Source organism: Asterias rubens, chromosome 9 (assembly GCF_902459465.1).
Source record: "Asterias rubens chromosome 9, eAstRub1.3, whole genome shotgun sequence".
In the NCBI taxonomy this organism is placed as follows: Eukaryota; Metazoa; Echinodermata; class Asteroidea; order Forcipulatida; family Asteriidae; genus Asterias; species Asterias rubens.
The window spans coordinates 11,839,660-11,861,385 of NC_047070.1; the positions used below are offsets into that span (position 1 = coordinate 11,839,660).

At 39.0% G+C, this 21,726-nt stretch overlaps 1 protein-coding gene across 1 annotated transcript in view; it reads left to right on the plus strand.

Annotated features, from left to right (window-relative positions):
- Window positions 1-5,664: 5,664 nt before the first annotated feature.
- The window catches only part of LOC117294638 (THO complex subunit 3-like), a 33,666-nt gene continuing 17,604 nt past the window's right edge, over window positions 5,665-21,726 (plus strand). Inside the window, exons 1-2 of the mRNA XM_033777138.1 lie at window positions 5,665-6,059; window positions 17,330-17,486. Of these exons, the coding sequence (XP_033633029.1) occupies window positions 5,880-6,059; window positions 17,330-17,486 (337 nt within the window). The 5' untranslated portion in view covers window positions 5,665-5,879. The remainder of the gene's footprint in view (window positions 6,060-17,329; window positions 17,487-21,726) is intronic.

Genomic DNA, 21,726 nt, shown 5'->3' on the forward strand with positions numbered 1-21,726 from the left:
TTAATTTGTAAGTTTAATCAACCTGGACTCCTTTAAACAGAACAATGTTTCTCCGGAGGACTGAACTTTTTAAGGAAAAACTGGACTAATGAACATTTGATTTAAAAGATTTGAGATTAATCTTCATTTCCATTGTATTAATCTTTAAAGAAAAGGGGATGTCACATTCACACATGCATACAGACAGGACTAGCGCCCTCTAGAGTCTAACCCCTACTCATGTACCTTTCCATCAAGATGGCAGCCAAGTGTTAACGTGATTAAAACTACCAAAGTTCATGATACAAGCTGAGTCCCTCTCTCTCTCTAAATGCCAGCAGGAGGCATTACAGTAGACAACACAAGAAATAATACAAAGAGGCACATTCTTGTGTTTCTGATGAATGGGGAAATGCTTTAAAATGGCATGTATATCAACACAAAGATATTCTTTCTTTTACCACGAAAATGTTATGTCGTATGCTCTCTGATGCATAGCCCTTATAAAAATTCACTACAATATTACTATAAAAAATACTAATTTAATTGCAGTATAACTGTAGTTTTATTGAAGTTTCACTACACTTTTACTTCAAAATTACTCCAGTAATTATACTTATACTATAGTTGTCCTGGAGTTATACTAGAGTACTTACTGTAGTAAATCTATACTGTTTTCAAACATTTTTTACAGTAAACCTGCAGTATAATTACAGTAAAACTACAGTTTGATTGCAGTAAAACTGTAGTATTACTTAGTTTAACTATATACATGTAGTATTACCACAGCATAACTGTAGTTTTACCACATCAATACATTTTTGACAGTACACCTGCAGAATAATTACAGTAAAACTGCAATTCGATTGCAGTGAAACTGTAGTTAAACTGTAGTATCACCACAGCATAACTGTAGTTTTACCACATCATTACTTTTTTGACAGTAAACCTGCAGTATAACTACAGTATTATGGAACGCCAAAGAGGCATTTAATCATCGGTGATGGTCGTTTGCAACCGGTGATCAAATTTATCATCGGTGGTGGTCCTATGCGATCGGTGATCAACTTTAGCAATCGGTGATAAAACACGATCGGTGGTCCCTTTTAGCGATCGGTCATGCATATTCATGATCGGTGATTGTATTAGCGATCGGTCATGCATATTCACGACCGGTGATGGCTTTTTGCAATCGGTCAACTTTAGGGATCGGTGATGGCTTTTTGCAATCGGTCAACTTTAGTGATCGGTGATGGCTTTTTGCAATCGGTCAACTTTAGTGATCGGAGGTGGCTTTTTGCAATCAGTCAACTTTAGGGATCGGTGGTGGCTTTTTGCAATCGGTCAACTTTTGCAACCGGTGATGGGATTTTGGGATATCCGAATTTTGCGTCCGGTCGGTGCAGGCCTACTTCAAAACCTATGATTGTGTAGATTGTGGATATTAATTGTTGTTATTTTCCAGTTCACACCACCGTGGAGGAATAAATTACACCCACCAGCGGGTTGACTGACGTGCCAAACATTTTTAGAAGAGTACCATTTTCTAACTATGTAAGGGGGAACGCAACAAACATCAAATTAATTAGCTCTTTCTAAAAAATAATAATAATAATAATAACAAAGGGGTATGAGAGGGTGTGCAAGCGGATATATGTCCCACAATTGGTTGTCGTCTTCCGGAAATGGTGTATGCCGGGGAAATACAAATAGTTATATTCAGTGAAGGGAAATGTTTTTGAACAAGAGTCTTTTAACCGATAGTTTTGTGTGTTAGGTGAAATCTGAAATCATACAAGTAGCCCCGTGTAAACAGAGCCGGAGGTGAGAACATTATGACCACACAAAAACCGTTTTTGATCGAAAAAACATAATTTGTATGGGCATCATATGAATGTTTTTTTTTAGGACAAGCACAGATATAGTAAAACCGGGACGCACTCAACACGTTTTATAAAAGGCTAGGTAAAGTATTATACAAATATTTCCTTTTAAACGGAGAGGCATGTATTAATTGAATCCAAAGCGAAAAACGTACTGTATAAAGTTCTTAATTTAGGGGGGGGGGGGGGGGGCAAGGCGAAACAGGTGTTATAAAGTACTAAAGCGGAAATAATACAGGAGCGAGAAATTCTCAACCAAATCCAGTGTCAGGGAGGGTGGAGGTGTTTGGAAAAGGAAAACATGTTATTGGTGTGGTCTCTCACTGTTGGAGTCATTGATGACATAATCATATATAAAAAAATAAAAATAAAACATTCACTTGACCAGTTTATCTCATAGTTTATCTCCCAATCATGGAGGAATGTCCCGATCAACACCCATCTCTGGACGTCCCCAGCAGGAGTCTTCCTGTGTCCATGTACTGTACTGTAGTATAGGTATCTTTAACCACCTGGCTGCATATCATTATAAAATTGTTAAACCGTACCACGTTTTAATAAGAACCAAGCTTTAGTGCAGTGGCTATGGGAAACAATAAATTCACAATACCCAAAGGCGTGGGGACAACTTGAGTGACTGGTCTCACTTCATTGATCATCTGTATATCTATATCTTCTAGAATTTGGAAATCTCCAGTTCAAATACTCATACAAAAACTAGTGTTTTCCTTTTCCAAACTCAATCTGTAAATCTACCGTATCTAAAGTTTAAACTTCTCCTTTGAACAAAGCTAACTTCTCCTTTGAACAAAGGGGCAACATTTCATTCCCTGAACTATATGCACACAAAGACACACCAACCATGGCGAAACAAAAGCGAATATTTTATGTGAGAAATCCGAGTAGGGTCACTTGTCAAACAAAAGGAGAGTATTTTGTCACAATTTCATAGAGCAATCATGAAATTCAGAAAAATTATCGGTACAGACTCGTATTAGTTGTTCAAAAAACATTTTAAAATATTTGTATTCCCACACCATTTCTGGAGGACGACAACCAATTGGGACATGGATCCCCTTCCGCACCCTCTCCTACCCCGTTGTTATATTACATTTTAGAAAGAGCTAGCTAGTTTGATGTTTGTTGCGTCCCCCTGACATAGTTATACAATGGGACTCTTCTATGAATGTCGTGGGTTCGAATCCCACCCGAGTAACATGCCTGTGATATTTTTTCACAGGACTCGGGAAAGTACTGAGTATACAGTGCTAACACACATCGGTGTATGGGTAAAAAACCAAAATTAATATAACATAAGTGTAGTTTTACCACATCATTACTTTTTTTACAGTAAACCTGCAGTATAATTACAGTAAAACTGCACTTTGATTGCAGTGAAACTGTAGTATTACTTAGTTAAACTATAGTACTACCACAACATAACTGTAGTTTTACCACATCATTACCCTTTTGACAGTAAACCTGCAGTATAAATACAGTATAACTGCAATTCGATTGCAGTGAAACTGTAGTTAAACTGTAGTATCACCACAGCATAACTATAGTTTTACCACATACATGTAATTACTTTTTTGACAGTAAACCTGCAGTATAATTACAGTAAAACTGCAATACGATTGCAATGCAGTGTAACTGTAGTATTAATTAGTTTATAGTATTAACACAACATAACTGTAGTTTTACCACATCATTACTTTGTTGTTTTTAAGTTAGTACTAATAATTATAATTGTATTATAGATTTACTGTAGCCTCCAAAACGCTACAAATGGTTGATGGAATGATCCATAAGGGTAAAAAAATGTGCCGTTCTTAAATGCATATCTTTGTGATCATGCATGTTTCCAAAGGCCCATTGGGAACACACCCTTGGCTACCTGCAGATTATAAGCATCTGCTCCCCAAGATTGCTGAAGTATTTGTGAAGGTATTATCGATACTGACTTGACGAGTTGCTGATCTGGTAAAACCAATGCAATTACATAACTCATTCATGCAGTACCTTTGGTTGACGGTTGTACGGTTATAATTAATACAAAATATAATGAGTGAGAAAGCAGTGTAAATAAAATACATGCAGCACTTTTTTTTGCAATACCACAGGACAGGATTAATCTCTTTTGGGAATAATTATCTTGAGGAAGACGTAGCCCAAACACCGCGCCATGCTTCATTGCCAGCCTTCTGTTGATGGTGATGTTGATTGAGTTGTCTTTATCAGAGAAGCACAAGATCTGCAAAAGAAGAAATTGGAAAATATGTGTCAGAAATAATAAAACATTTGTCAAAACTATTAGGTTTGCACAATTCTCCAGTCTGTAAAGTCAGATGAGGAAAGAGGTTATCGACTACTCAAGTCTAAGTACTTACTGTCATGATTATGAACGTGACAACTAAAAATGTTGAAAAAAAAACCACACTATATTAATTTGGGTTTAAAAATTAAATGTCGGACCCAATTCCAAGCGTGTCAAACCCATTGTCGTTTTTTTCTAGCCAAGAAAATCAGTAAAGTAGGATAAAATAAACACAAACATACCATGGAGGTTTTTTTTAAACAAAATTAAATAAAAATTAGTTAACCTCAATGCAGTGCTTTGCCTAGCAATAGCATGCCTAGCCCCACTTGTCATGCTTCTCTAATCTCATGCTTGTGTGGCCGAATGCATCGATTTAGATCCATAGAAAAATAGAATTCTTTAGTAAAACTTAGTACTACTGCAGTTTTACTACATTTTTTTTTAAAGTTTAACCTCAGTTTGTAGATGAAGTAAAACTGAAGTATATTCAAAATATAAAACTGTAGTTTTACTTCTAATATACTACAGTTATATTGTAGTTTTACTGAAGTACGTGTTGTAATAAAACTACAGTAACTTTACTCTGAGGGAAACTTTATTTTTACTATAGGTATTATTAGTAAAACTTTACAAACTATAGTGAAACTATAGAATAACTATGGTAAAACTACAATGAATTTTTATAAGGGAGGCCTTTTCAGAGACATTTCTTGGACCCTTTAACAATTCATAGTACAAATGAATGCAGTAAAAGTTTGTCCACAAAATATTGTTGGGGCCTTGTGATACTCCTCTGGTAACAGAACATTTAAATGAATTGAGGCATTTTTCCTCTCGCCTTTTTTTCTGCTTCAATTTTTTGCGCCTGCATTGGATAATGCGATATTTATGTCTGTGGGAATGAGGCCCTTTCGAAACCACGGCTTTGGCTTTGGATTTGGATTTAGCTCAGGCTAGCTTGGTCCCGCGGTTGCTTTGACAATTCGCTCGTGCTTTGAGCCTGAAGGCGATTCCGAAGCCGTGTTTCGAAAAGGACTGAGCGAAATCATGCACCTCGACTGTGTTTTGGCGTTGAGGGCGTACGGAGGTCGAGCTGTTCCGTCGCGTCCCAATTGAAATCGGTGTCCCGATTGAGTGTTAGGCCGTGTCCGAAACGACGACTTCGGCTGCAGCTACGTCTAGATCAGCGCGTCTACCAGTGTTGAAGAATAGGCAGACGTGCGCGATCTAGCCGTAGCTGTAGCCGAAGTCGCCGTTTCGGACACGGCCTTACAGTTGGGATGGCCAAACTACTTACTGGTTTTAACCCTTACTCCGTGTCCGAATTCGGCTACAGCTACGGCTAGGGCGCGCGCGTCTGATATTCTTCAACACTGACAGACGCGCTGATCTAGCCGTAGCTCTGTAGCCAAAGTCGCCAATTCGGAAACGGCCATGGCCATCAAGCCAAACAGCTCTATGGTCATGACCGACCAAGTCCAAAAGTAGAGATCCAAGTTGGGACCTACAGTTGGGCCAATTCTAAAGTTGGACGGACATGTGTACAAGTTGGTAAAAGCTGTGCATGTTGTTTGTACACAGCACACGCATGTACACCCTACACAGACACACTACATAATGTGTATGCTAGGTTAGAATAAAACACGTGAATAGAGCAGTAAGTTATAAAGCAGTACAACGTAATTAACGTGGTAGACATGATAATTAACACAGAAGATATGCAGAAACATTTCCAAAGCCACAGCAGAACGAAAGAGTTAAGTGGAAATCATACAGCCAAAGTGCATTCAGTAGGATGGAGCTGCGACGGCAGGCTACTTGCATCTGGGTCTTTTGACAAGACTGTCAGCGTATTTCTTATGGAAAGGGACAGACTGGTGCGTATCACACGTTGTAAATCAAGGAGCCAGTTCGATCAATTCAAGAAACTAATGTTGACCATTGTCGACCATTGGGTGGTTTTGCATGTTACTCAGGATGTATTTCATGCATAGGTTAGCATGGAACATTCACTAGTGCGTGGTTGACAAATGGTCACTGATCGAACTTGCTCAAGCCTGCCTACCATTACCAATCTAGCTAGAGGCCCTACTAAATATTATCGGAAAAGTTTCTGTATGGCGCCACCACTTTTTAATTTGATATGAAATAATACAGTATCCTAGTGTCATATGTTTTCAGTAGGATAACAGGAAAATTGTTCACAATCAAAAACTAAATACTTTTTTTTCATATCATCTATCCAATTTTTAAACAATAACACTTACACTTCTAGCCCTGGTAGGACGTCAGTCAGTGCCACTGCACTGACGTCCTGGGTATAAAGGTTCTTTACAATGCGAACACAAGTTTGACTACAATTTTCTTTATTTTTTACCTGATTTGAGAAGCTGAAATTCCGTTCATATATTCATAGTGTCCCTCACTATATTCTCAACGAGTTCAAAGCTAACAAATATATCCATGGAAGAAATTATATCCGAAAATATGTCGAAGTTCTGCACTGGCGATGTTGATCATCGTGTACCACTTGATAGTGTGAGCCCAAGTGCGCATGGCTTTGAGTACAGTGCATTATCTTGCCGCTATTCGCCGTCAAAACAGGGTAGGTGCCGTTATTGCTCCATGCGTTAACTCGCCTTCAACTCATCCAATATACATTTCAAAATCCAGGAGGCATAAAATATTCCAGCTCAAATAGAATTTTCATAAATTTCCGGTTGAATTTCGGTTACAAAATAATATCAAGTTTTTTTTATTGTAAAAAAAACAAAAAATTCTAAGCGTGCAGCAAAATCGTCTTGCTTTTTCACAGTGCTTCTTGTATGTGTGCGGACAACAGAGGGCGCTTTCCTGCGCGCGTATATTTTCTTTCTTGGGACTGTTAGCATGGCTAATTTATGGTAAAAAGTGGCCTCATTTGTCCTAGGAAAAAAAAGCTTCCGGCTCATGAAGTCTTAGCACAAGACGTCATAGCTCGGTATCGCATAGTTCTGCGCTTTGTGTAAATTGCTCACCGACTATTATCCATCTGCTTAGTGTTTGGTTAACGCAGGTTGACAGCGATTTGGCTGCAAATAGTAGGCCACCAGTGATCAGTGCAAGAAAGTGTTTACACGGAAGTTAGTGCACGACGTGGGATCGGAACACGCTAATTTCAATTTTCTTTTCACAAAATGTTAACACCAAAGGAGAAAATTCAACAATGTTAAATAATGCGATCTTTGAGTTCCAACTACAAGGAACATGTGAGTAAAAGTTCAGACTCCCGAGTTAGGTAGAAATATTTTTAACAGATTTTTGAAAATTTTTCGCAATGGTACGGGACCTTTATACCCTGGACTCCGTCGCATTGCCTGCAACGGAGGAGTCCAACCTGGGCTATTACACTTCATGGTGTGTTGAAATTTTTAAAGTTTTGGTTTTACGTTGCTAGAAACAGTCCACCATTAACAGTGCTTATGCATGCACGACATTGGAGCAACGTCATATGTTTTCACACCTTTCATTGGTTGGTATTTTATTCAGAAGCTAGTATGGCGTGCAAAATAAATCAAAAATATTATTCAATTACTACTTAACAAATTTAATTTAATTTCATTTTTGTCCTAAGGCATTTTGGCTACTATATTAGAATCCAGAGATATCATAAGGCATGAAAGTAAAACACCCCACCCCCCCCTTGAAGCACACACACTTCATAGCAATCCGTTTTCCCCCATTTCAGACTAGTAATGTTTGGTTTCAGGAGATAAGAAACCAATCTATGTATATTTTCTCTTTAATGTAGACTTAATATTTATTACGCTTATCGGAATTTATTACAGTATGCAGTAAATCAAATTTCTGTTGTTGTAATTTTCACTTAAAATATTTTAGTATTTTCCCCATATTGGCACACCATAGAATCCCAAATAGTAACCACCTCACGTGATCCATCTAGTGACTAAAGCAGAATGAAACTCAATCTAGCAGATAGTAATTTTGTTTTGAACTTTCGAGGTTGGATGATGTTTCTCTGACTCATTTGAATGTTGGCATAATAATGCACTAGTGATTAGTACCAAAATCAATCATTTTATAAATGTTTGAGCATAACAATGACATGAAAATTTTTTCTCAGCACGATTAAGCCTGATGAAAATACAGACTGTGAGTAAACTGCATAGCTTCTGTCACCAGTGCAGCTTGCACAATCTCGCGGTAAACGGGAATCAAAATTGGGGACCGAAAACATATGAGGGTCGATAACGTATGACGCTACGATAATTACGGTATTACCTCAATGAGGTATCCCTTTTTGTAAAAATGAGTGAAAAGGTGGTGGCGCCATACGGAAAGTTATCCATATATTATCCTCCTCTTACCAGTTTTCACAGTATTTTATGCCTTTTTCTTTGAATTGGGAAAAAAATAATGATGCCATATATCAACGGTGACTGCTCTATATTCCAACACCCCTATAATTCCGACACCCTTATGTTCCAACGACCCAAACACCCCTATGTTCCGACACCCCTATATTCCGACACCCCTATGTTCCGACAACCTGCACCAATATTTTGTGTTAGCAATTTTTTTAAAAAGAAAAACGGTGTGACTTGAAGAAACTACACATATGACCGCAATTTAGTCCATGAACACAAAGGAGTTTAATTTGTATTTCAAGTGTTATTCTGCTACTACTAAAAATTAACAACTTTGGTTTCTTTAGAAGAGGACTGAGTAAATGAGGGGGGGGGGGTGGTAGGACTTAATTATTTGTTATTATTAATTGTTAACAAATTATTATAATTATTTTTTTGTGGGGGGGGGCAAAGGAAAGAAGAACTACACATTGGCGCAATAAACGCAGGAGAGGGTTGGAATTTTGATTAATTTAAGGCTCATGAAATGTTATTAACACGGACACGCATCTAACAATAGCAAAGTACCGAGTATTTTATTGCCAGCTACCTTGGGGAGCCATGTGTATAACCACAAAAAATGAAATGCATGCGTGATTCCATCACTTTTTAAAACGGTACAAATTCATCTTATGAATGTTCAAACCTAATCCCTGCCGAAATTTACTGGGAAACCTGGCGTAATATAAGTTGTGTTTTTATTATTGATCAACAGAGTAATAATGTGCGTAAACAACTTGTCGGAACAGGGGTGTCGGAATATAGGGGTGTTGGAACAAAAGGGGTGTCGGAATATAGGTTCAGTTGTCGGAACATAGGGGTGTCGGAATATAGGGGTGTCGGAACATAGGGGTGTCGGAATATACAATGTAGGCTGAGTTGTCGGAACATAGGGGTGTCGGAATATAGGTGTGTAACCATATCAACCGATGCCCTAATTATCTTCATTTGTTAAAGAAACACGTTGCCTTGGATCGGTCGAGTTGGTCTTTGAAAAGCATTTGTTACCGTTTTTTTATAAAATACATATGGGTAGAAAGATGTTGTAAAAGTAAAATACAATGATCCACACAAACATGCCTCGAAATTGCACGGTTTTCCTTTTACATCGTCGACTAACACGGTTGGCCATTTATGGGAGTCAAATTTTTTACTCCATAAATGGCCGATCGTGTTAGTAACAGTAAAAGGAAAACCGTGCAATTTCGAGGCATGTTTGTTTGGATCATTGTATTCTACTTTTACAACATCTTTCCAACCATATGCATTTTATAAAAACGGTAACAAACGCTTTTCAAAGACCGACTCGTCCGATCGAAGGCAACGTGTTCCTTTAATATGAAGTATGCAAACATATATTAAAACTTAATGGACATTGAAATGTTCACTGTACTGTATTGTACTGTACTGACTCATCTGTGGTCAGCTTTGTTCCATCAGCATCAGTTGTGGATGGTGCTTGTATTCTCCATAAGACACATCTAAGACTCATCCAGCACCGTAGATATCTTAAATGCCCTGTTTCTTACTTTGACAACTCCCCAGCCACTTTTCATTTGGAAACTGTGATTTTTGGTGACATTGCTGTAAATCCCGGCCCTGAAGCTGAAAATGCCTCAAACTCAGCAGAAGCTAGTCCAAACTCTGCAAATTCCTACTCGCGGAACAAGCTTCTCAGTCTCCGTTATGCTACATCCACACGTGCTACAACTCTGCTGTCTTTCTGTGTATTAACATTGCAGAACCTTGGCCTTTTTGTAAATCCCAGCACTGCTTATCGACCTACACATTGTGGTAAAAAGCTGGTCGCCGTAGAACTGTTCATAAACCCCCTACCCGAAGTTACACTCCCATCTGTTCCAGTACCAGTGACTCCAGTCAAATTTCAACTCGGCCTTTGTGTTCTGAACACACAGTCCATCTGCAACAAATATGACGATTTTGCTGATTTTGTTCTGCAAAAAGATCTGGACCTTGTTGCCGTTTCAAAAACGTGGCGAGACCAGACGACAACTTAACATGTAGTCAGTGTACCCCTGCTGGCTATTACATACATCACATCCCAAGATCTCACAAGACTGGTGGAGGAGTTGCAATACTGTACAGATCTACTTTATCTGTCTCTGTGAAAAGTAATGACATCCAGTACACAACTTTTGAATCTCTTCATGCTGAAGTTTCCGGAGACGCTAAATCTGTTCGCCTTGTCATTGTATACAGACCTGAGGAGATTCGAACGGCCAACATGTGACTTTCTTAGGGAGTTTGAGAATTTGATTTTGGAATATCTCCTTCATCCATCGGAAATCATCATCACCGGTGACTTTAACATTCATGTTGATGACATCCACAACACCAATGCAAACCAGTTTAAGCATCTACTTCAGGCTTTTGGTCTTACCCAGCATATCAAGGAGCCGACTCATCGTCTCGGTCATTGCCTGGACCTTGTCATAACTCGTGACATCACCCCACCTATTGTCTCAAACTTTGTTATTCTACCTGGATTATCAGACCATTATGCAGTCATGTGTAACTTGAGTCTGTGCAAGCCCAAAGTCCCAACCATTACTATAAAGAGCCGGCACTGGAAACATGTGAATTCTCCTGATGTGTTCCGCGACATAGGCACTCATTGAGCAAAGCTAGAAGTTGATCACGACTGCTTGGATTCCTATGTCAGCCAATATGATAGTACTGTCAGTGACATCTTAGATAAATACGCACCACTAACAATGACCAGGACATAGCAAATGAGTTCCAGAAATTCTTTGTCACCAAGATTGCAGACATCCGCTCGTCGTTTTCATCAGTCCCTTACAACGTGCCGCAGACATTGCCACATCTTCAACCAGAGTGTAGATTATCTGTGTTTGAGCCTGCAACCGTTGCTATGAAGGTTATTATGAAATAAGGGTTATTATGAAATCTCCTTCAAAATCCTGTGAGCTGGATCCACTGTCATCATCCATGATGAAGCAAAACATTGATATATTTGTACCCTACATCACTAAGCTTGTAAACGAATCTCTCAGTTCCGGTTGTTTCTCCGATAGCCTCAATGTTTCCTACATCAGGCCGCTCATCAAGAAACCAAACCTGGACAAGGAGATAGTTAAAAACTACAGACCGGTTGCAAACTTAAAATATCTTGATAAAGTCATCGAACGAGTAGATTCATCACGTATTTCTGATCACATTCATACGGTACAGCCCTTTAGTTGCCCGGAGGGACCGAGACGAGCGAGACCGGCAACGTGTGCCCCTGCTCGCTACACGCGAGGGAAGCTCGCTCGTTTGTCAATCAAACGAGGGTGCCTCTCGAGACGAGGGATCCCACGTTCAGTTGGGAAGCAGCTATACGAGACAAACGAGCGATGACCCGCGAAACTATCAAGTACCCACGAAACGAAACGAGCGCTGCACAATGCAAGGACAATTTCAGGGATCGTCTTCTTGAAAGTTATTACAAATGCAGTAAACACAACCAGAGAGCAGAGCGGCATACAAAGCAAAACATTGAAGCGTTGTTATACTTTGTAACAAAGTGTAGCAATTTTATAATGTAGCTACAATTGCGGCACATCTAAGGGGAAGTTGTCACTTACTGTGAGGCTAGGAGTGGCCGGCTCTAAACTGCTGTCTGTTGTTGCCGTTTGAGACTTCCAAGAATTTCCGACGAACTCCCATGTTTTTAATAATAATCGCCGTTAAGGGACGTTTCCATATACATGTACAACATTTTTGTCTGTACTCCTTGCCGTTTTGGGACTTTTGAGTATTTGGGAACATTTTTTAAGGAGAAGACGTCAGTTTGAACTGAATGTTTTCAGTAATAATGTTGTTGTGGGACGATAAGCAGTTGGCTTTAATTTTATTTCAACAGTAATAATGTCCGTACTCCGTCTTCAATAAGTTGCCGTTTTGAGACATTGATTACAATTTTGTTAAAGGGTAAGAAGGTCCAAACGCCGTCTGTAATTGCCGTTATGAGACGATCCAGTATTGGAGAAAAAATAATATTGTTTATTAAACAATAAGCATGTCCAACGAACTCCCATGTTTTTAATAATAATAATCGCCGTTGTGGGACATTTTCATGTACCCCAATTTTTTTTTTGTAAAAATGTCGGTACTCCGTCGTCGTGAATAACAAATTGCCAATTTGGGACTTTTGAGTATTTGGGAACAATTTTTTAAGGGGAAGACGTCAGTTCGAACTGAATGTTTTCAGTAATATTGTTGTCGCGGGACATTTGTAGTTGGTTTTAATTTTGGTCCGAACTCCGTCTGTAATTGCCGTATGAGACGTTCGAGTATTGGAACAAAAATGATGTTGTTTTTTAGTTAGTAGATGGGTCTGTCCACACTAATGGGACCATTTGATGTGACTTTTTTTTATAAATGGGTGACAAAAATAAACAAGAAGAGTTTTGTCAAGCTTGTTTCCCATGCACATTCCAAATCACTTCAAGGTTTTTGTTTGCAAAGAGCAAGACATATTTATCTGTATTTTAGCAATAACTGGGGATCATCTTCAAGATGATTATGTTTGTAACAGGGGAATGTTGGACAGACATTTCGTACATAAATGGTGAGAAAGGCATAATAATATAAACAGATTGCCAAAAATGTTGTCCCCTACAATGCAAAGAATGTTTCCAGGCAAAACCAAGACATCTGCGTGGGTACTCAAGAAACTACAGAGAATTATCTTGAAGATATTAGGTTTGTAACATGGACAGATATTTGTCACAATATGTCTTTTTAACCAGACGGAGTTTGGACAATCTTAACATTTAAATATTTTTCTCCAAAACTCGGCAACCTTTCCCCCAAAACTCGAACGTTACACCAGGGCAATTTATTAGATTGACGGAGTTTGGACAACCTTAACATTTAAATAAAAATGTTTTCCAATACTCGAACGTCTCAAACGGGGCAATTTATTTAGAGTTCTTGTTGTTTTTCCCCCAAACAGTGGCAACTTTTCCCCAAACAACGGAAATTTTCCCCAAAAACTTGAACGTTACACAACGGAAATTGATTAAACAGACGGGTCGGACAGTCTTATATTTAAACAAAAGAAATTCCAATACTCGGACATTTTTATATTAAGACTTTTTTTTTCTCCAATACTCGAATGTTACAAAACGGCAATTTATTAAACAGACGGCTCGGATATTCTTAATGTTTAAACAATTTGTTTTTCAATACTCGTTACAAAACAACAATTTATTAAGCAGAAAGAGTTTGGACCACTTTTTTCCCCAAACAACGACAACTTTTCCTCAACCCTTTTTCCCCAGACAACTGCAAATTTTCCCCAAAACTCGAATACTACACAACGGCAATTTATTAACCAGACGGAGTTTGGACAATCTTAACATTTAAACATTTTTCTCCAAAACTCGGCAACTTTTCCCCGAAACTTTTTTCCCCACAAACAATGGCAATTTTCCCCCAAAACTCGAACGTTACACCAAGGCAATTTATTAGACAGACGGGTCGGACATTCTTATATTTAAACAAAAGAAATTCCAATACTCGAATGTTACAAAACGGCAATTTATTATACAGACGGAGGTTGGACAACCTTAACATTTAATCAAAAATGTTTTCCAATACTGGAACGTCAATTTATTAAACAGACGGAGTTTGGACAATCTTAACATTTAAATAAAAAGTTTTTCCAGTATTTGAACGTCTCGAACGGCATTTTATTAAACAGACGGTTTGCTAATCAATGCCATTTAAACATTTTCCCCCAAAACTTTAACGTTACACCAACGGCAATTTATTTAACAGACGGGTTGGACATTCTTTATATTTAAACAATAATGTTTTACAGTACTGGAACGTTACAAACCGGCAATTTACTAAACAGACGGAGTTTTGGCAATCTGGCCGTTTAAAACGATTTTTTCCCCAGAAATAAAACGTCTCAAAATGGCAATTTATTAAACAGACCGGTCGGACATTCTTACATTTAAATAATTTGTTTTCCAATACTCGAATATTACAAAACGGCAATTTATTAAACAGAGAGAGAGTGTTTGGACAATCTTACCATTTAAAAAAAAAAACTTTTTCAATACTCGAACGTCCGGGCATTCTTTTCCTATACTCGAAGTTACAGCCGGAGTTTGGACAATCTTACCGTTTAAATTTTTTTACCCCCAATAGGCCTACTCGAACGTTACACAACGGCAATTTGATACAGACGGCTTGGACATTTTTTACATTTCAGAAAAGTTTTTGTTTTCTCCAATACTCCCAACGTCTCAAAACGGCAATTTATTTAACAGACGGGGCGGACACTCTTGATTGATTTCCAATACTTCAATGTCAAAATGGGAATTTAAGTTCAACAGGTGGGTCGGACATCCTTATCATTAATTGAACACAAATGTTGAGCGGCAATTTATTAAACAGACGGAGTTTGGACAATCTTCGGCTACCATGAAAAATGTGTTCCACTACTACAACGTCTCATACGGCAATTTTAAAAGAAGATGGGAGTTTCATTGGACAACAAAATCTGTCAGCCAGACTGCAGGGACAAACTCTAGAAATCTGTGGGTATTTTTGGACGACAGAACAACTTCAACACCACACGAAACCACATCCATTGGTTTATTTAATTTTGCAAGAGTCAGACGTGGCATTTTTTTGATACACACAAGAAAAAAAAAGGAAAAACAAATCAACTAAATATTGTCAAACTCTGACTTTACAAGTTTCTACATGTAGATGAAGAGTTTTAGTCTTCTATTTCTTATCCCTTCCCATGGTTTTCAACTTTGCAACGTCATTCCCCCAAGAGTTTAACTCCTCCATTATGAATGAAATTCATGACGACACCAACACCAATGGAAGCGAGCGGCTTGAATTTCTGGTTGCATTCTTTATTATCATGTCGTCCGTCCATGTTTTTTGTTGTTATATCCCTATCTGAGATCATCCCTTACAGAAGCAGCCTGTTTGCCTCTTGTGGCTTAATCTTTGTTCTGTGTGTAACGAGGGCTATTGATCTGCTTCAGCGAACACGAAGACCTCGTCTCGAAAAGATGGTCCTAACGTGCCCCTTTTCACTCGATCTCTACGAGGCGTGTGTACTCGATAGGGGTAATAACACCCTCGTTACAGCCCTCGTTTCCCCTGCGTGCCTCGATGGCAATTATGGGGCTGTAGGGGCCTACTGTACTTTCAACCTGTCTGACGTTTTCCAGTCAGAAGAACACAAACCGAGTCAGACACGTTCAAAGTCAATTCCAAGGTGAGTTGGTGGTAAATATTGCAGAACAACAACAAAACAGGTCTAGCTTTAGAATGAAATTAGTCTACCTTGATTATAAGGCAGTTCAGTGACCATGGAGCTTCTGGGGGTAATGTCCCTGGACCAGTAGACCCTAAGCTGGAGCTACAATGTATGGGTGTTCATATTTTAACTTTTCACACCAGTTTACCCTACCCATTCTTGGACATATAGAGGGTGTTGTGTGCGTGGTTTGGACTAAGTGGTCATATTGGCCTGAAGCTTGTAAGCCCCACGTCTTTGTTGAGAGTGTTCTCCCCCTGCATCTGATCCAAATAGCATCTTGTGGTTTTGTCAGGTTCTGTATCAATGACCGAGGCATTGTCCCATTTTGTGGTGTGGTTGGTGGCTGCAACATGGTTGGTAATGGCCGACTTGTGTTGCTTGGTAATGGAGGAACAGCTAGTAGACTGAGTGTAGGGTCAATCTTCAAACCTGTCCAATTCTTTTTTATGTTTATGAAGACGGGTGCTAAAGGCGTGACTCTAATCACCAACATACATGTAGGTTTTGGGGCAAGCAGAGCAACGAATTTCTTAAATGACCTCTGCTCATGGGCGATGTTGTAATGCAGAGTGTGGTGTGGTCTAAAAGCAGATGTGAAACCATGTTTTTTAAACACCCTAGAAACATGTTCTGAGAGTCCATGGTAGGACATCCATCCCTTTGGTGCGAGTGGTGTCATCTTTGGTTGTCTTTGTTGTTCCTTTGGCTCTTTTTTCCTGAATTTTGACTTTGACTTTATGTAGTCCATGGGGGATATTTACGTAAGTGGAGAGAATCACGGATGTGTTTTCCTTCTTTGATTTTGTCATTTTCCTCTGTAACCAACAAGTCATTTCTGTCCAAGAATGTTCTGATGACCCCAAGCTTTCGTTGAAGGGGGTGAGTCGATGTGAACTGGAGGTAATGATCTGTGTGGGTTCTTTTTCTGTAACCACCAAATTAATTTGAATGCCAGACATAATTTAAAAGGTACATTGTACACTGTGTGTGTAACAACTTTTAAAGAAAAATGACAGAATGTGACCCCATTTTGTCCTTGACTTTCTGTTCCAACTGGAAGATGAAATTTAATAATTGAAAAAATTTCACCTCGGGAACCACAACTTGGATTTTTATCTTCTATGTGACTTTACACAGTGTGACCCCATTTGACCTTGATTTCGAGGTCAAACCAAAAGTTTAAGTTATATTGAAAACAAAAAACATGGTATTTAACTCCTGAGCCCCATATTGGGTTAATAAGGTAAACAATTTCTCCTTAATTTCATTTGATCATAATTTGATGACATCACTTACGAACACCTTGTTTTTGTAGTTGACAAAAACTTTATTTCTAATTATTGGTTCTTTTTCTTTAAAAGTTATGAATATTGGGCAGTTACTTTTAGTGATTTTTTGCTTTGTTTAAATTATACAGACAAGAGAAGCAACATATCGTGGTCACACAGACAGTGTTGACCAATTGTGTTGGCATCCATTTCATCCAGAGCTTTTTGTCACAGCATCAGGTGATAAGACTATCCGTATTTGGGATGCAAGAGCCAATAAGACAATTACAACAATTAATACAAAAGGTGAGTTCCTTGATTCAGTAAATTCTGGTTGATTTTTAAAAGTTAAAGTGCAAGTTTCAAAGGAAACACTAATTTACTTCAACTCCTTTTTATTTTATTTAACATGAAGCAATTCAATTATTAACACCATGAATTTCAGTCAATATTGGAAAGCATTTCAAATGATCAAAATGTCCTCTAGAAAGAGCACAACAAATCCCAAACGCTCAAAGCCCAAATGGAACTCCACCTCTCTGGTTGGAGCTAAACATGCAGGTCTGCAAGATGACCGCAAATGGCAAACTACTAAATCATCTTGTACAGTACCGCCCAAAGTGTAAGCAGACTTGATTGATAAGGGAAGCCATCAAAAATAAGTTAAGCGGCGTCCTGCATCCCGATGCAGCGCTCCCGCTAAGCGCCCCGATTGTGTTTGTGACACGGCCCTCATGCGTCCCAATAAGCCATTTGCGTCTCAGATTTAATTCTCCCAAATTAAACAAAGATAACTTTCACTGTTATTTTTTATAGCGTAGCGATAGTATAGTTTATAGCTAGCATATCGGTGTAATAAAAGAGTGTCGGAATAGCAGGTCGGCCCAACACTCTATTTTATGCCTGGTTAGAATGCTGGCCACAATGAGACCCCAATAGATTGGTTTGTCTTTGAGGCGCCTAAGCGGCCGCCCGCATGAGCGCCGCAATGCTACCTTTTGTTGTCACCGATTAACATCAATAGCAGACACAACAAAGAACATAATTTAATGAGCTGGCCCATGGAATAAGCCATATTGTGTGTTAGGTTTGAATATTGTCTGGTATTGACAATTACGTGCTAGATCACAAGTTGCCACTTAAATTGGAATTCACTAGCACGGTTGCTAAGTCACTTGATTTGGGGCAAGCTTTTGCGTAGGTAGAGACAGTGAACACAATTTTTTTTAATGAAGGTTGGCACCAGGGTCTGCTCATCTGGAGGTTTCTATACAAAAGCTTGGCCCTAATCATGTGACATAGCAACTGTCTCCTTTCGTTCATTATGTAACAATCTCATCTCTACGATCACATGAACCACCACACTCATCAGGATTTGCCTACTATAATGTCAGTGTCAGCAACTGAGTGACATACACAGCAATGCACCTTATACCACATACATTCTACAGTTGCTTTGTAGAAATTGGTTCAGCAGTCTGTCTAACGCTTTATGGGTGTGGATTGCGGTACATTCATTGTGATGACTTTTTTCTGCAAGCAATGCAAGTATGCACGTCGTTTGCAAGTGTGCACGATCGATGTGTCTTACTTTTTTCGGAATTCAATGTTTGCATCTGCAATTTATAAATCAATGTTTTTTTCCGCTCGAAAGTTGGAGAATAGTCTCATATTTAATCACCTCTTTTATCTGTAAAATAGCATAGCTAAGCAACGATTGTTGTTTGTACGTTACCCTTCCAGTCTGGACTGCCGAGAGCAATGGGGGGAGATCCATGTTCATCTTAGAACAGTTGAAATTGAGGTGTTTTTTTGAAGACCAGTCTTCTCACTTAGTGTATCTCAACATATATGCATTAAATAGCCTTATGTCTCTGATTTTAATCAAATTGATAGTAGGTCCTTATGAGCAATGAATGCACACTAATTTTTAGCCTGATCCAACTAACCATGTGGTCAGGGCAGAAACCACTAAAATCTGACATTTTGTAGGGTAAAAGACCACCTTTTTGATAAAAATATGTCATAACCATGTCAATTGTTATCACATTAAATGCAAATTTTGTATAAAAATGGTGAAAATTGCATGCTCAAATCAATAGACCGTTCCCATGAAATATGTATATTGCACGTAACGCGTGCGCACTAACGTTTTGGTTGGCAAAATGAGGGAAAATCGCGCTGTTTTGTACACGGCTAATGGGTGCGTGACGCAGACGCGATTGCGCGTCTGCTTAGTGCACAACTCTATGGCGTTTGCCAACCAACAGGGTCTGTACACATGCATGAATGTAATTAGCATATTTCATGGGAAGGGTCCATTATGTTGTCAAAAAATAAATTTTCTGAAATGTAGTTTACTGTAATCTTTAGTTAGTTATTGTGACCTTGGACCCAGTTTTTGAAGTAGTGCATCATTCCAAATATCAACGAAATAAGAATCACTTGATTGAGCATGTCATTCTCTATCACTTTATGACTATGTTTGTACAGTTGGTAGGTTACAAATTACAGTCGACTCCCGTTAATACGAGGTCCGGCGGACTGTCCCGATTTCCTCGTATTATCGGAACCTCGTCTTAAACGCAGCGCGCTAAATATAGATACACACGTCATCATTGTTCATGCACACAACACGTGTACGTGCATATACACTTGTACACAACACGTGTACGTGCATATACACTTGTGTTAGCCTGCACGGAGCTGTTTGCTTATCAGAACAGCTATTACGAGCATCTTTTACACAAGAATATCATTGCTAAATGTCTTTTATTGAGTGATTAATCAGGGAAATGTAATATTTTGATAACAATATAGCAAAGAGATGTCAACTTGCCGTTCAGAGCGAGTGGATTCTGCCGCGTAGCGCATGGTATGAACATGATGCATGCACTGAACGTTTATTTTCGTTGGTGATCGACATGGAGTATCATGATAACAGCATGTCAAGCGTGGGACACCAGCGAGATGTTTCTGGAGTTCCATTGCACATGGACTGAAGGAAGTGATGATTGTATAAAGGAGCTTGTTTCAGTTACTTTGCTGCTTCCTTTTTTAATAATATTGTATTGTTTCATTTTTCAATTTCTCCTTTTAATTCTTATTACAGTATTTAATTCATTAAATCTCTGCGTCTTTTAAAATAATTTTCCTTTTGATTGATATTATTGATTTAATAAAATCTTTGCGTATCTGTGTCTTTTAAATCATCTCTATCTTTTGATGTGATTGAATTAAATATTCCGGATGGGCAACCTTTGTTTTTTTCTTTCTTTCTTTCTTTTCTTAAAAAAAAAAACATTTTTGGAAACGGGGGAATCTTCATTCATTTAATTGTTATTATTGAATTAATAATAGTATTTTTAATTGAAAAAGGGGCTCTACTAAAAACTCGAACAGCGGTGACGTTTTTGAAGTTTTGCATGGATGATACGAGCAAGGATTAATCATTAGAACCCCCAAATACTGCCGAGTGCGTTCGCCGAAATGAATTTATTAAGTAAGCATGTTTTTGAAATTGAGAAGCATTGTCAGTGACTAAACCGTTGGTGGTTTTGAGCCTCGCGCGTGATTTAAGCCCTCTATTGTCTGCTTGGGTAAACCAGTCCGTTGAATAGACTGGTGGCGCTCTACGAGCACCATGCAATTATCACCTCTATTGTATTGATCATGGGGTTTAAGGGCTTCATATCATTTCTCAACCTTGACGAAGGTAAGCTTTTTTTACACACTTATTCCAGGCCCTCGCTACAAACGTCTGAAAACAATACATTTTTTCTCCAAGGGACCGTAAAATTACCTAGTTATAACCGTGTTCTCGCTACTTCCGTGCTCGTATAATCCATATTTTAATGCATTGAAACACGCACGGGGCAATTCGGGACCGGCAAAAAACCTCGTAATAACCGGAACCTCGTAACATGGGAGCTCGTAATAACGGGAGTCGACTGTAGTTGGCATACAGCTTAGTGTTAAAATCCTTAGCTGTAAAAGACGTTTACTCATTGCACTTCTATTGAATTGTTCACGAGGCTGAATTTCATCTGACAGAATGTAGTTAAGGACGGATCCTTCCCCACATACTCGGTCCTTCCCCACATACTCAGTCCTTCCCCACATACTCGGTCCTTCCCCACATACTCGGTCCTTCCCCACATACTCGGTCCTTCCCCACATACTCGGTCCTTCCTCACATACTCGGTCCTTCCCCACATACTCAGTCCTTCCCCATATACTCGTCCTTCCCCACATACTCGGTCCTTCCCCACATACTCGGTCCTTCCCCACATACTCGGTCCTTCCCCACATACTCGGTCCTTGGGTGCTTACATTTGGTAGGGCTCTCATCGAAAAGAGGACGACTTCTTGGCAAGCATGTCGCGGGGCATTGTGGGTAGGACAGTGGAGGGCGCTATTGTGTGTGAAAGTCTTAGCACTATTGCCCAGCGGCATAGGGAATATGCAAATTAGTAATTTGACTCTACCGGTAAGTATTCGTTCTCTACCCCATCCACACTTCTGTGGGGGGGGGGGGGGGGATTTT